Source organism: Phocoena phocoena, chromosome 8, assembly GCF_963924675.1.
Source record: "Phocoena phocoena chromosome 8, mPhoPho1.1, whole genome shotgun sequence".
Taxonomy (NCBI): domain Eukaryota; kingdom Metazoa; phylum Chordata; class Mammalia; order Artiodactyla; family Phocoenidae; genus Phocoena; species Phocoena phocoena.
The window spans coordinates 32,362,508-32,375,108 of record NC_089226.1 but is presented as its reverse complement, the minus strand read 5'-3'; the positions used below and the strand labels follow the sequence as shown (position 1 = coordinate 32,375,108).

General features: G+C 39.9%; 1 protein-coding gene across 1 annotated transcript in view; it reads left to right on the top strand.

Moving 5' to 3' along the window:
* CEP126 (centrosomal protein 126) overlaps positions 1-12,601 on the top strand; it is a 148,944-nt gene that overhangs the window by 130,398 nt on the left and 5,945 nt on the right. Inside the window, exon 10 of the mRNA XM_065882361.1 lies at positions 9,740-9,876. Within this exon, the coding sequence (XP_065738433.1) occupies positions 9,740-9,876 (137 nt within the window). The remainder of the gene's footprint in view (positions 1-9,739; positions 9,877-12,601) is intronic.

The window sequence follows — 12,601 nt, the reverse complement described above, 5'->3', positions numbered from 1 at the left end:
AATGCCTAGATACTAAAATTAGAAGTTTTGAGTAGTAAACATTTAAAGAAGTTAAGAGAAAGAGAGAGAGAACTTTACACATCATCTACTCCTAACCCATATTAGTGATAAACTCAAGTACCTTTAAAATGGCATTGGTTAAGACATTAATATCTATGAGTCTAATAACCATCAAAATAAAACTAGTATTGCCTTTTTGGTTTCTAGAGCCCAGCAAATAAAGAAAAGAAAAAATATTTATCTACAGAAAAGTGAGAGCTTTGTAAGTTACTGCATTTATTGGAAATCAACTCAAAGCTGTGTGGTTTATATATGTATCAATATATATTCACTCAGTACAACTCTGTTGAATACCTCTTAAATCACCTCTGTGCTTGGGACTGGGGACTCCAATAGAGATCAAATACAACCCCCGTCAATAAATGTGTAGCCTATGAGATGTTAAAAGCTGGTAAACAAGGATTTAGCACAAAGTGTGATAAATGCTACAATAAGAAGAACAAAGTTTATACTGCAATCACATAGAAGGAGTATCTAACCCAAACTTGGGCTGTGAAGGCAGGCATCCTGGAGAATGTGACTACTACTTTGAGACCTGAAGGGTGGGTTAGGCAAGCAAAGATGAAGAAGAAAGAAGGGGTAATTCGGGCCTTCTTGAGAAACAGCCTATGTCAAACTCCGCCCACTTTTCCTTTGTTTCATAAATCTCCAAATCCAGATACTGAGAGAGCTTCCAGGCAAGAACAATTGAACACACAATTTACCTCGGTTCCTTCCTGAACCCAACTTAAATGACAATTAAGGGATAAAAAAGAGAGAGACCAGGGGAGAAAACAGCATCAGACCTTTGAAGGTCAGAAAGCAGGTAGTCAAGTGGTAACTGATTTGGATGACCAAAGAAAGCTAAAACCTATGCTGCAGTGGGAGAAGCCTAAGAGCAAGCCAGTCTGTCCTGCAAAACCACAGAAAAAGCTCGGGTTACCTGGGGTAAAGGTGAGGCGGATGCAGGATGAGTTGAAAGTCTGTTTAAGAAGCAGTCAGGGCTTCCCTGGTGGCGCAGTGGTGGACAGTCCGCCTGCCGATGCAGGGGACACGGGTTCTGTGCCCCGGTCCTGGAGGATCCCACAAGCCGCGGATACGGCTAGGCCAGTGAGCCATGGCCGCTGAGCCTGCGCGTCCGGAGCCTGTGCTCCGCAGCGGGAGAGGCCACGACAGTGAGAGAGGCCCGCGTAACGCAAAAAAAAAAGCAGTCAGACCCCACATCCAATTCCCCACACCGTACAGGTAGGCACCTCCTCTCCTTTTGCAAAAGCAGGAGCATTTAACAAAACTAAGAATATAAAAGAGAGCTCTTCAATCTGTTAAAGGACATTTAATAGTTGCTCTGATACTCGGCTGAGACTCCCCCTTCAGGCCTAAGTAGTATTTCCTAGCTGGTGGGAGTGTCGACAGCTGGCAGGTCTCATCTGAGTCATTCTCCAGACAATGGCCTCAGGCCAAGAGACTCCTCACATAGGGTCACACCCAGTCCCTGAGGGCAGCCCTTAGCCAGTAACTGGTAGATGTGGGATATAAAGGCCAGGCCTCTTTGCCTCAAAGTAGGACAATTCTGAAAGGCATGACTATACTCCAGCAAGAAACAGAAAATATAACTTTTTTGAAGAAAAGATGCCATTTACAACAACAACAAAAATTTAAAGTACCAATGATGAATCTTTAAAAAGATATGCAATGGGGCTTCCCTGGTGGCGCAGGGGTTGAGAGTCCACCTGCCGATGCAGGGGACACGGGTTTGTGCCCCGGTCTGGGAAGATCCCACATGCCGCGGAGCGGCTGGGCCCATGAGCCATGGCCACTGAGCCTGCGCGTCCGGAGCCTGTGCTCTGCAACGGGAGAGGCCACAACAGTGAGAGGCCCGCGTACCGCAAAACAAACAAACAAACAAATAAAAAGATATGCAAGCCTTTTCTGGAAAAATATATATGTATAATATTGAAAGACATTTAAAAAGAAATAAACAGAAGGATATACCATGTCGTTGGATTTGAAAACACACTACCATACAGATGTCAGTTCTTCCCAATGATCTTAAATATTCAATGCAATTCCAGTCAAAACACTAAAGGGCTGTTTCTGGAACTTGACAAGCTGATCGGAAAATTTATGTGAATGAGGAAAGGAATAAGAATAGCTCAGATACACCTGTATAAGTAGAAAAACATGGAGATACTTGCTTTACAAATAACAAGACGTAATAGAAAGTTCTTATAATTAAGACAATATGGTATTGGCACAGGGATACATATAAAATCAGTGTAACAGAATAGAGAGCCCCAAAATAAACCCATGCAAACAAAGAGACCTGATTTATGACAAAGCAGGCATTGCAGATCAGTGGGGGAAGGATAGAAATGACAATCATGGGTGTGCAGTGTATAGATTTCCCTTTGTAAGTAAAAAGAACAAAGACTGTCGCTCATCATCATACAAAGGGTTAAGATGCAACACAGCAACAGTGCACCCTGAGGGGAATTCAGGATGGGAAAATCAAGATGAAAGTTCTGTGCTTTGGATATTTGGACCCCTAGATAGTTAAGGTGCATATCTAAGGGAGAATTTCAATGACCCCAGATTCTTGCATCATCCTACAGTAGAAAAGCACTAAAATCATTAACTTGAGACGTCTGTATTTGTGAATAGCAATAATGTTTTATCAAGATGCATGCATGACTACATGTACTTTCCAGCCAAAAAATTCATGCGTATACTAACTGGCTCCTCCCCTACCTCTTTGGAGCAGTCCCCTCAGACCTACTGAGAGGCTGTTTCCCGGGCTATAGTTCTCAGTAAGATCCCTGAATAAAACTTAACTCACAACTTCGTTTTTCTTTAAGTTGACACCTTTGACCTAGGGAGGATATTGGCTGAAGCCTCTACCTGGGGTAGCTTCAGCATCCCCACAGTGTTCAAACTAATGCCTCACTCCCCCAGGCTCTTCCCTGTGACTGAGTAGTGAGTGGACTAAAAGAGGACTGTTCTGGCCCAATGGGGACTCGTCCAATGGGCAGTCTTTGCTGACAAGTGACTCATTAGCGTGGGCAAGACTTTCTTAAAGCTGCTTCTTCCTTCCTTCTTTCCACATCATAATATCAAAACTTTCCTAGCTAACCCCTGCTCTTACCCCACATTAGCCTTCACAGGTGTTTCCTCCTAATAAATCTCGTACGTCTCCAATTCCATCATGGTATCTGCTTCTCAGAGGAACTGAACTGAATAGTTGGTACTGAGAAATGGTCCAAGAAAGCAGCCTGTAGAGGGAAGGCCAGATCACTCACTGGCTGGCAAGGAAAACCCCAACCTGAGTGGAATGTTGGCCGCAGATCATCCCTGGCACAAGATGGTGGCTTAACTGCTGAATATTTCACAGATAATGGCCTGGGGAAACATACCCAGTGGAGAAAAACAGGCTTACCAATGCAATAATTCAGGCCTTTAAAAGGCACAGGAGGGACCATACCTGCAAGGACAGTGACTAGTTTTTACTAAGTGAATGGAAGCCCTTCAGAGGGTTAATGCGAAACTGAGGGCAGCTGGCAAACAGTTAAAGGCTATGTGTGAGAACCAACGTGTGCTTGTTGTGGTACTTCTTTCAAAGAGGTCCTTCTCTTCCTGCAGTGGAAGAGGACACAGCTAAGGAGCAATCACAGGACTTAATATGTAGAATGGGGAGCTGCAGAGGTGATTAAATGCTATGTTATACTAAGGTATCAGAGCATTTAGTCAAACATGGGATGGGGGACATCTGGGTGGATGTCCCCCAGTATTGAGGCTCAATAGACACCCAGCTCTGTGCCTATTCTCTTACCATCAGCCCCAGACTACAGAGGGGAACCAGCACTGAAGTTCTTAGTGATGCTGGTCCCTCTCTCACCAGACAGATTCTTCTGGCAGATCCTTCAGGCCTAGCATTTCCCTAGAAATATTGTGCTGGGATTTTGTAAGAGTTATCTGCCTGGCAGCCAGAAGAGGAAGTGGGGACAACTCTGAGGCATATTCATTGCTTTGTGGTGGAGAGGCCTCAGTAGGGTCTTACAAGGGGTGAGTGCTAGCTCTTACAGAGGCAGGTGCTATCACTAAGAACTTCAGCACCAGTTCTCCTCTGTAGTCCAGGCCTAAATGTAGAAGAGGATGTCACAGAGCACGGCTCATTAATAGTGATGGACATGATGAGCCCCCAAAGTAAGAGAAACCAGGTAGCAGCACTTAACTGTCAGAAGTCAGGGGACCACAGTTACCATGAAACCAGCAAGGTTAAAGAGCCAGCTGAGAGAACTTAACTGGCAGAGAGAGAATTAATAGAAATTTGGAGTTCCTAAGGACAAAATACCCAGGCACCCTTCAAGGGTACTACTTAGCATCTTCAACTAGGGGTAAGAATGCAGGAGCAGGAGGCTGAGGACAGTGGTCCCAATAAAAAGTCACAATGCCTTGCTCAGTTCCCAGACCTGAGCCAATTTTCAGATCTGGAACCACTGAGTGAAAAGATGGCCAGGTCCCCAGGAAGAAGGACCCTGCAATACATTCAACAAATATACTGTAAATATACTGCGAAGATTCCCTCAGTCCTTGCCTAAAGGGACCATTTCAGTGAATATATACTGAGAAAAGGGGAATAAACCAAATATTAAGGAATATTGCACAGGATATGAGTGTACCATGATCTTAAGCTACTAGAGTATATGATCTACTAAAACAAAGGAGTAAACGAAAGAAAAAAAGATATTAAATCTAAGAAACAGGTGGCTATGGTGGCCATGAGAATGCACCTGACAGCCCTCCAACTATAGGAGGATATTGACCAAGGGCCCTAGGTGCTGTGCTCGGAAATCCAGCCCAGCCCACACTTTCCATGCGGTGGTCCCAGTGAATGACTCCATTACTAAGGCAGACTTATTCCTGGGAGACACAGGACTCTTCTGATGGGCCACTTGAAGGCTGGTTTAACCTTCCTTCCATCTACCCATCCTTCCCTGAGGGTCAGACTTGTCTTCTGCTTTGATGTATTTCCTCAGCCTCTCCCAGTTCCCTCTCTGTTTTTGCTCACAGGCATTTCATTAATAAATTATTGCTTATTTATTTATGTATTTTAGGCTGTGTTGGGTCTTCATTTCTGTGTGAGGGCTTTCTCTAGTTGTGGCAAGTGGGGGCCACTCTTCATCACAGTGCGCAGGCCTCCCACTATGGTGGCCTCTCGCTGCGGAGCACGGGCTCCAGACGCACAGGCTCAGTAGTTGTGGCTCACGGGCCTAGTCGCTCCACGGCATGTGGGGTCCTCCCAGACCAGGACACGAACCTGTGTCCCCTGCATTAGCAGGCAGATTCTCAACCACTGCGCCACCAGGGAAGCCCCAAATTATTGCTTATTTAACCCCATCTTGGCATTTAGTTCTTGGAAGACCCAGTGCCAATACAGGAAAAGTCTAAAAAAAAAACCCTAGGATGATGGTAAAGGAAGATTCCAGCTGTGCACCAAGCATAGAAAGCAACCATTAAGACAAATGCAAAAGAGATGGCTACAAAAACATAAACAGAATCGAAAATCTACTATGTTTGATGTTATTTATTACTCTTCACTCTGGCAGAGTTAGAATTAGCAATAAATTACATTAAAAACTGAACAGAAAGTCATGATTTTTTAATGACAACCAAAACAAAAAGTTGAATAAGAAATAAATATGTTCATAGTATGCTACATAACAGCAGCAAATTATATTTACATAGTAATTTATTAAATATTAATATAAAAAATTATAATATATTGGTAAGTACTTTACAGGCTGAAAGGAAAGGTGGTATGGGGAGAAGGGTCGAGAATGCAATAAGAACTACCGTAGGAAGTGAATATATCACATATAAAACTGAAATATCAAGAATGACAGTATAGGCATGTGGCTTAGAAATATTGAGGTAAATACTGAAAGAAAGAGCTAAAAGAATTAAAAGTGATTATCACTGGGAAGAAAGAATGGAGATGGATGCTGGTAATTATTTCATAATAACACTTGTAGATTTTTTAAGCTATGTGTAGCTTTGGTAAAGTTTAAATTAAAAATAATTATTAAAAATCAACAATTTGACAATTATATGTGGAATATATAAAGAGTTATTAGAAATCAACAAAAGGCAAGCACCACTATGTGAATAAACAAGTGATTCATAAAAAAACTGAAAATGTGAATTAAATGTAAAAACATTTTATTTAAGAATTAATTTAATTAATTAAAGTTTAACAAAGGTTATGAAATGACTTCTAGATTTATACCCAAGAGAATGTAAAGCATATGTCCACATAAAAACATGTACACAAATATTTGTATCAGCCTTATTCATAATAGCTGAAAAAAAAAGTTGATGGACCCAAATGTCCATCAGCTGATGGATAAATCAAATGTGATATATCCAAATAACAGACTATTATTCTGCAATTTAAAAAAGAATGAAGTACAGATGCAAGCTACAACACGGATTATGCTAAGCGAAAGAAGCCAGTCAAAAACGGTCACATATCATATGATTCCATTTATATGAAATGTCCAGAATAGTCAAATCCACAGAAGCAGAAAATAGTTTAGTGGTTGTCAGAGACTAGTGGAGGGGGAAAGAGAGATTTTCTGCTAATGGGTATGGAGTATTTTTATGGGATTGCGAAAATATTCTAAAATTAGATAGTGGTGATGATTGCACAACTCTATTAAAAACCACTGAATTGTACACTTTATAAGGGCAAATGTTATGGTATGAGAATATATCTCAATAAAGCTGTTGTAAAATTAAAATCACAAACCTCCCCCCAAAAAAAAAACAAAGAGAAATGTACAGCAGGAAATAGTAAGACTGAAAGAGAAAGAAACAGAAGAAAAGCTGAAAGCCACAATTCAAGCAAATGTGTTTCATGGTTAAATGAGTGAGTGATAAATTATAAAAATCCTCACTCATGGAATCACACATGGAAATATATGTCTCAAATTTGGACACAATAAATAATATTCTTTCGGATGTGTCATTTCTGTATACAAAATATTTTATTTTACATACCGATTACCACAAATAAATGTTCAAATAGCTCAAGATACTTTTTTAAACATCTTGACAGGCTAAGGATTAGAATAAAAACCTATGACAGAATCTATTTCATCAACAAAGAGAAGTAAGACTGTTTTCTTCTTGGCCTGAGAAGAAAAACAAAGAATAAATGGATTTTTAAAATAAACTGTTAAAGCCACAGGTTTAGCAAGGAGATACCGCATTTCTAGGAGAATCTAGTTGAACTACCCCAATGCAAAATATACCATTGTGTTTACTTAGGTTGCTTTCCAAGTGTGCATATTGCCTGAAGTGGGTAAGGTTTTCAAATGGCTTTTTGCCAGATGAATTGGGAAGGCAAAAATGTCATCAAAGACCCAGAGATGCTATCAGAGCATTACAAGAAAAGACCTAGAAGGAGTGCCTGACCAGGAAGCCAAGAATTCATTCATCCAAATGAATCATAAACCAAAAGCATCATTTTCAATGGGAAAGTTTCTTCCATAACACCATCTCCTCACTTCCCAGCTTATTTTCATGGCAAACAAGCTAGAAATACACGGGATTTAATTGGTGGAAGGTTAGTTTTTAATCGTTTGAGGCATATTTATAAGTTTGATATAAACAAAAGGTAATCTCCTCCCAGAAACATCTGCTAGAGTATTTCTCATACACAGAGCTTCAGTGACACATATTCTCTGCCAGTCAAATCAATTCTTAAATAATTCATGTAACTTCATCTTTCATCTTGGGTACCTAAATAAACCAGATAAAACACAAACACTTTGGATTTTTTTAAAGAAAATATAACAAAAAAAGAATCATTTTAAGGAATAGGGTATTCAAGCACAGCATTTCCTGCCTTTGGAAGGCAGGAGTGTATGTAAGCCTTCTGAATAAGCCTAGCTAATATATCTGTCAAGATCATGAGTCTGTTTTTTATTCCTATGAATCAGAAATGCTATAGCAATATTAAAATCTATATATTATGACCACACTACTATTAAAATCTTAAAATAATTTTAAATATTTATATTCAGGTATGTTATTTTGAGACTTTACCATTTTCAAAAATACTGATTGTTTTCATGTCCCACAATTTCCAGGATATATTTAATTTTAAGGTAAAATTCAAACTTTCTATTATTGAAATATCTTGATATGCCTTCTTTTAAGATTAAAGGAATCAAATAAAAATAATTCAAGTGCAAGTTGATTTAACATATATGACCCGACAATAGATTCATATACCCCATAAATGGAAAGGCAAGAAAGCTCCAACTACATTTTCAGTCAGCTTTTATTGAGGACCCACTTTATGTCAAGCCCTCATAAAACTAAGGTACTCTAGATAATTTTTCAGGCATAAACAGTGGTGTACATTCATGGGCAGCTTTTGGATGAGTTACTGCAATGATAATTTATTGACATTTACAACTGATGTCAATTGATATTGCCAATGATAATTTAAGGACAATTACAATTTAAGGACAATTACACTTACAATGTGCCAGGCATTTTGCTAGACACAGTACATGATAATTTCATTTAATACTCTCAAAACCTTATAATGTAGCTGGGACACTTTTACCCTTTTTAACAGATGGAACAGTGAAGCACAGAGAAGTTAAGAAACTTTTCCAAAGACACACAGGATGTGAGACAAGCTGGAATTCTAAACCACGTGATCTGACGCCAGAACCTACACTCTTAGCTACTATACTATCTCTTGAAATTCAGAATGAATTTTCCTTTGGAACTATATTGTAACTGTAATTAGTTTCACAAGCTAGGCTATAAAAGCCTAGAAACATATCTAGACAACAGACTATACACACATAACTGGACTGTTCTGACTGATGAGCCAATTCAGATGGAGAAGGAATTGATAGCAAAAGGGGTGTTTTAGCTCTACTTTTAGCAATAGTCATTACCTTGGGAAAAGAAAAAAGGATTTTGAACATTTTAAAGCCAAAGAATCCTCTTTGCAAATGAGATCTTACCCAGCACTTCAGTTTCTAAAACAGATAAAAGTAGGGCTGCTCTAAACTGAAGCAGAAAAGGAAAAACCATACTCTCCTTCCTCCACTCCCCAAAATAAACTCCAAGCACTTTCCCAAAATTTCAGGGCTCCAAGGAATACAGCCTGAAAAACCACTGAAGGAGATGAGACTGCTACGGACCCAATGGATTTTATTTTCCAGAAATCACTGGAGAAAGTATCATGATATTCTCATAGACAAAACAGATAAATGTAAGTTGTAAGATAGCTATAGTTATTAACAGTAGATCTGCCCATCTAATGGAAAGTCTTTCTTTAGTGTCATGCCAGAGGATTTTGTGTCTGGTCCTATTTCTGTTCAACATTTTTCGTCAATAACTTGGATGAAGTCACAAGAGGTATATGCCTATGAAACAAAATAGAAAACAGTTGTAAATTATCACCAAACATAATCAAAGAGAGTGTAAGCTGCAAGCAGTTCAGGAATACACATTTTAAAACGCCGAACGTTTTACACAGAATTCTTTTTACGAGAGACCTAGTGTAGGAGCAGACCCTTGAAGGAGTCAAAGCATTCAAGACTCCATCTTAAACCTAAACCCCAAGGCGAACTCACTCCTTGCACAGCTAACTTTCCAGTTGTATGAATTCCAGCCCTCCTCCCCAGGCTACAGGAATGGATTGTCCACAAGAACACAGGCAATGCCAAAATCAAAGAACAGAAAACTAAACTTCAAGGAGACAGAGTGATGTATAAATTAACTGATCCAGAAACAGATTCTAAAACCAGTGTAAGAAGCCACGAATACAAAAACCAGGGAGACTAGCAATAACTGATCCATGTATCACAAGGATCAGTCTGGGTCAAATGTTGTTCTTTTGTTTTGCTTGTGTAAACTGGCCAGGGTGTGGAGCAGGGGCTGACAGCCAAGTTTAAAGGTCCAGGGTCGAAACAGACACAATTCTCTCCAAGGTAGGGTGGAATAAGTATTTTCCTGGTTCACCCAATGGGAAGTTATGATAAGTTCCAGGCTATTCTTGAGGTGAATGCATATACACATGACCTCTTGCAACCCCAAAGCACTCTTACAGATATACTAAGTATTTGAACTGAATTGGTCTCAAAAGTAATCTAATGCTTTTGTATTTAGTTCCCTGTCTCAGATAACAGAGTGTGGGGTAGAGGGCAGCATTTCAGCTCACCAGGTGAAGCAAGGAAGTGGTAGAAGATGGGGCAGATAACCATGGAACAGTGTAATGACTGTGGGAATATCATAGCATTAGTGAATTCCACAAAGATGAAAAGCCCAGTCTCTGGTCATTTACTGTCTTTGTCACTGTTTTATAGAAAGGCAATGCATGTATGTTGGAAAGAGAGATAAACAGTGTCTCCCTTATTGCCCAGTAAAAATAGGTCTATGGGGCTTCCCTGGTGGCGCAGTGGTTGGGAGTCCGCCTGCCGATGCAGGGGACGCGGGTTCGTGCCCCGGTCTGGGAGGATCCCACATGCCGCGGAGCGGCTGGGCCCGTGGGCCATGGCCGCTGAGCCTGCGCGTCCGGAGCCGGTCCTCCGCAACGGGAGAGGCCGCGACGGTGAGAGGCCCGCGTAACGCATAAAAAAAAAAAAAAAAAAAAAAAAAAAAAAAAAATAGGTCTATGCTTTGTACTACTATAATACCCACATAACAGTGTTTCTGAGAGAATTAAAGGAAAACCCATAGAGAATGTTTAGAACAATGCCTGTTAAAACAGTACATGCTTAAAAATATTAGCTATTCTTTTACCATTATATTACTCATCACTATAATTATCATCCTGGCATCTATCAGTCCTCTTCAACAGTCTATAAATCCCCCAGGTACTGACCAGCTGCTTCGGGTAGTCAACAGTCTCCAGTGTATCTTCTGTTAATTGCCCTCTCTGGACCAGATGAGTGGTGATGCTTCCTGTAGGCTAGGCTCCAGGGAGTTTGCCTAGGTTGGAAATCAGAAAACGTAAGAACAGATAATGATCTAGAACGCTTATTAAACTAGTGCTCAGTAATGGTGACACAAAAAGAGCACTAAGGGGCTTCCCTGGTGGCACAGTGGTTGAGAGTCTGCCTGCCGATGCAGGGGACAGGGTTCATGCCCCGTTCCAGGATGATCCCACATGCCGCATAGCAGCTGGGCCCATGAGCCATGGCCGCTGGGCCTGCACGTCCGGAGCCTGTGCTCCGCAATGGGAGTGGCCACAACAGTGAGAGGCCCGCGTACCGCAAAAAAAAAAAAAAAAAAAAAAAAAAAAAAGATTGGTGGTGGCTTGGACTAAAGTGTCAACACTGGAACCTGAAGAGTTGTAAACAGTTTGTAGTATATACATTTAGAAGATTATAAGATTTAATGATGAGTTTTGTATGGGAGAGGATAAGGGAGGGGTGAGATAAGGTAGGGTCAAAGATAAGTCCCAGGTTTCTGAATTGAGCAATTGGGTAGATGGAAGTATAGAATAACTTGAAAATAAGAGTAAAAGGGGGTAGGGCTGGTAGATGGGTGTCATCTAGACCAGCGTCTCTAATTTAAGGTATATATGAATCACCTGCAGAATCTGATTCAGTAGGTCTGGGGTGGTGTCAGAGATACTGCATTTCTACAAGCTCTCAAATGATGTCAATGCTGTTTGTCCATCGACCACACTTCGAGTAGCAAGGCTCTACTCTACCAACCCAACATAGGGTTATAAAATTTTTATTTAATTATGATGATTTCCTAAGGAAAGGAGATTTTAATTACAAAAAAGAGAGCATAATTTAAAAATAAAGTTCTTTAATACAAAGTGATTTAATTTTATGAAAAAGTACACCACCCTTAGTTTGTCCATTTGGCCACAGATGAAATGAAATTTTTATTATGAACTGACTTTGAATAGCCACTGATCTAAACAAAATAACTTATTGATGAACAACATTTTTCAAATTTCAACTACTTGTGATCACAGCTACTATTTCATTCCTCCATAAAGTAAAAATCCTATTCTTATCTATCAGGAACACACAACCACTAGAATCAGCTTAATATTGTTCTTGGCTTCTAACTCTGTTCAGTAAATCTTTTTCAAATCATTAGAATCATAGAAAATTTATACCAAGTAGAACCACAGAAAGAAAATAAGTGCTATTTTGACACATTTATATAAGTCAATATTAGAATTAGCTCCCTCCTCACTTTATTGAATGTTTTTAGTCAGACTTACTTTAGGTAAAATATATGTGTATTGTAAATTATCAGATAAAAGCTGGTAGTTTGGCAACTTTAAACAGTGACTAGAGAGCAATTAAATGGTCAATAAGATTAGATTGAATTTTAGAAGGATGAGAGGAAGCAAGTAGAGTTTAAAGACATGAAATAGCAAGATGACAAGTATTGTTCAATAATTTCCAAATAATTTGTAAGGGCTTTGAAGGCAGGATCGATATTTTATACATTTTGGAATTCCCACAGTGCCTAGCAACATGCAGGGTGCCAACTAGCCAAATGA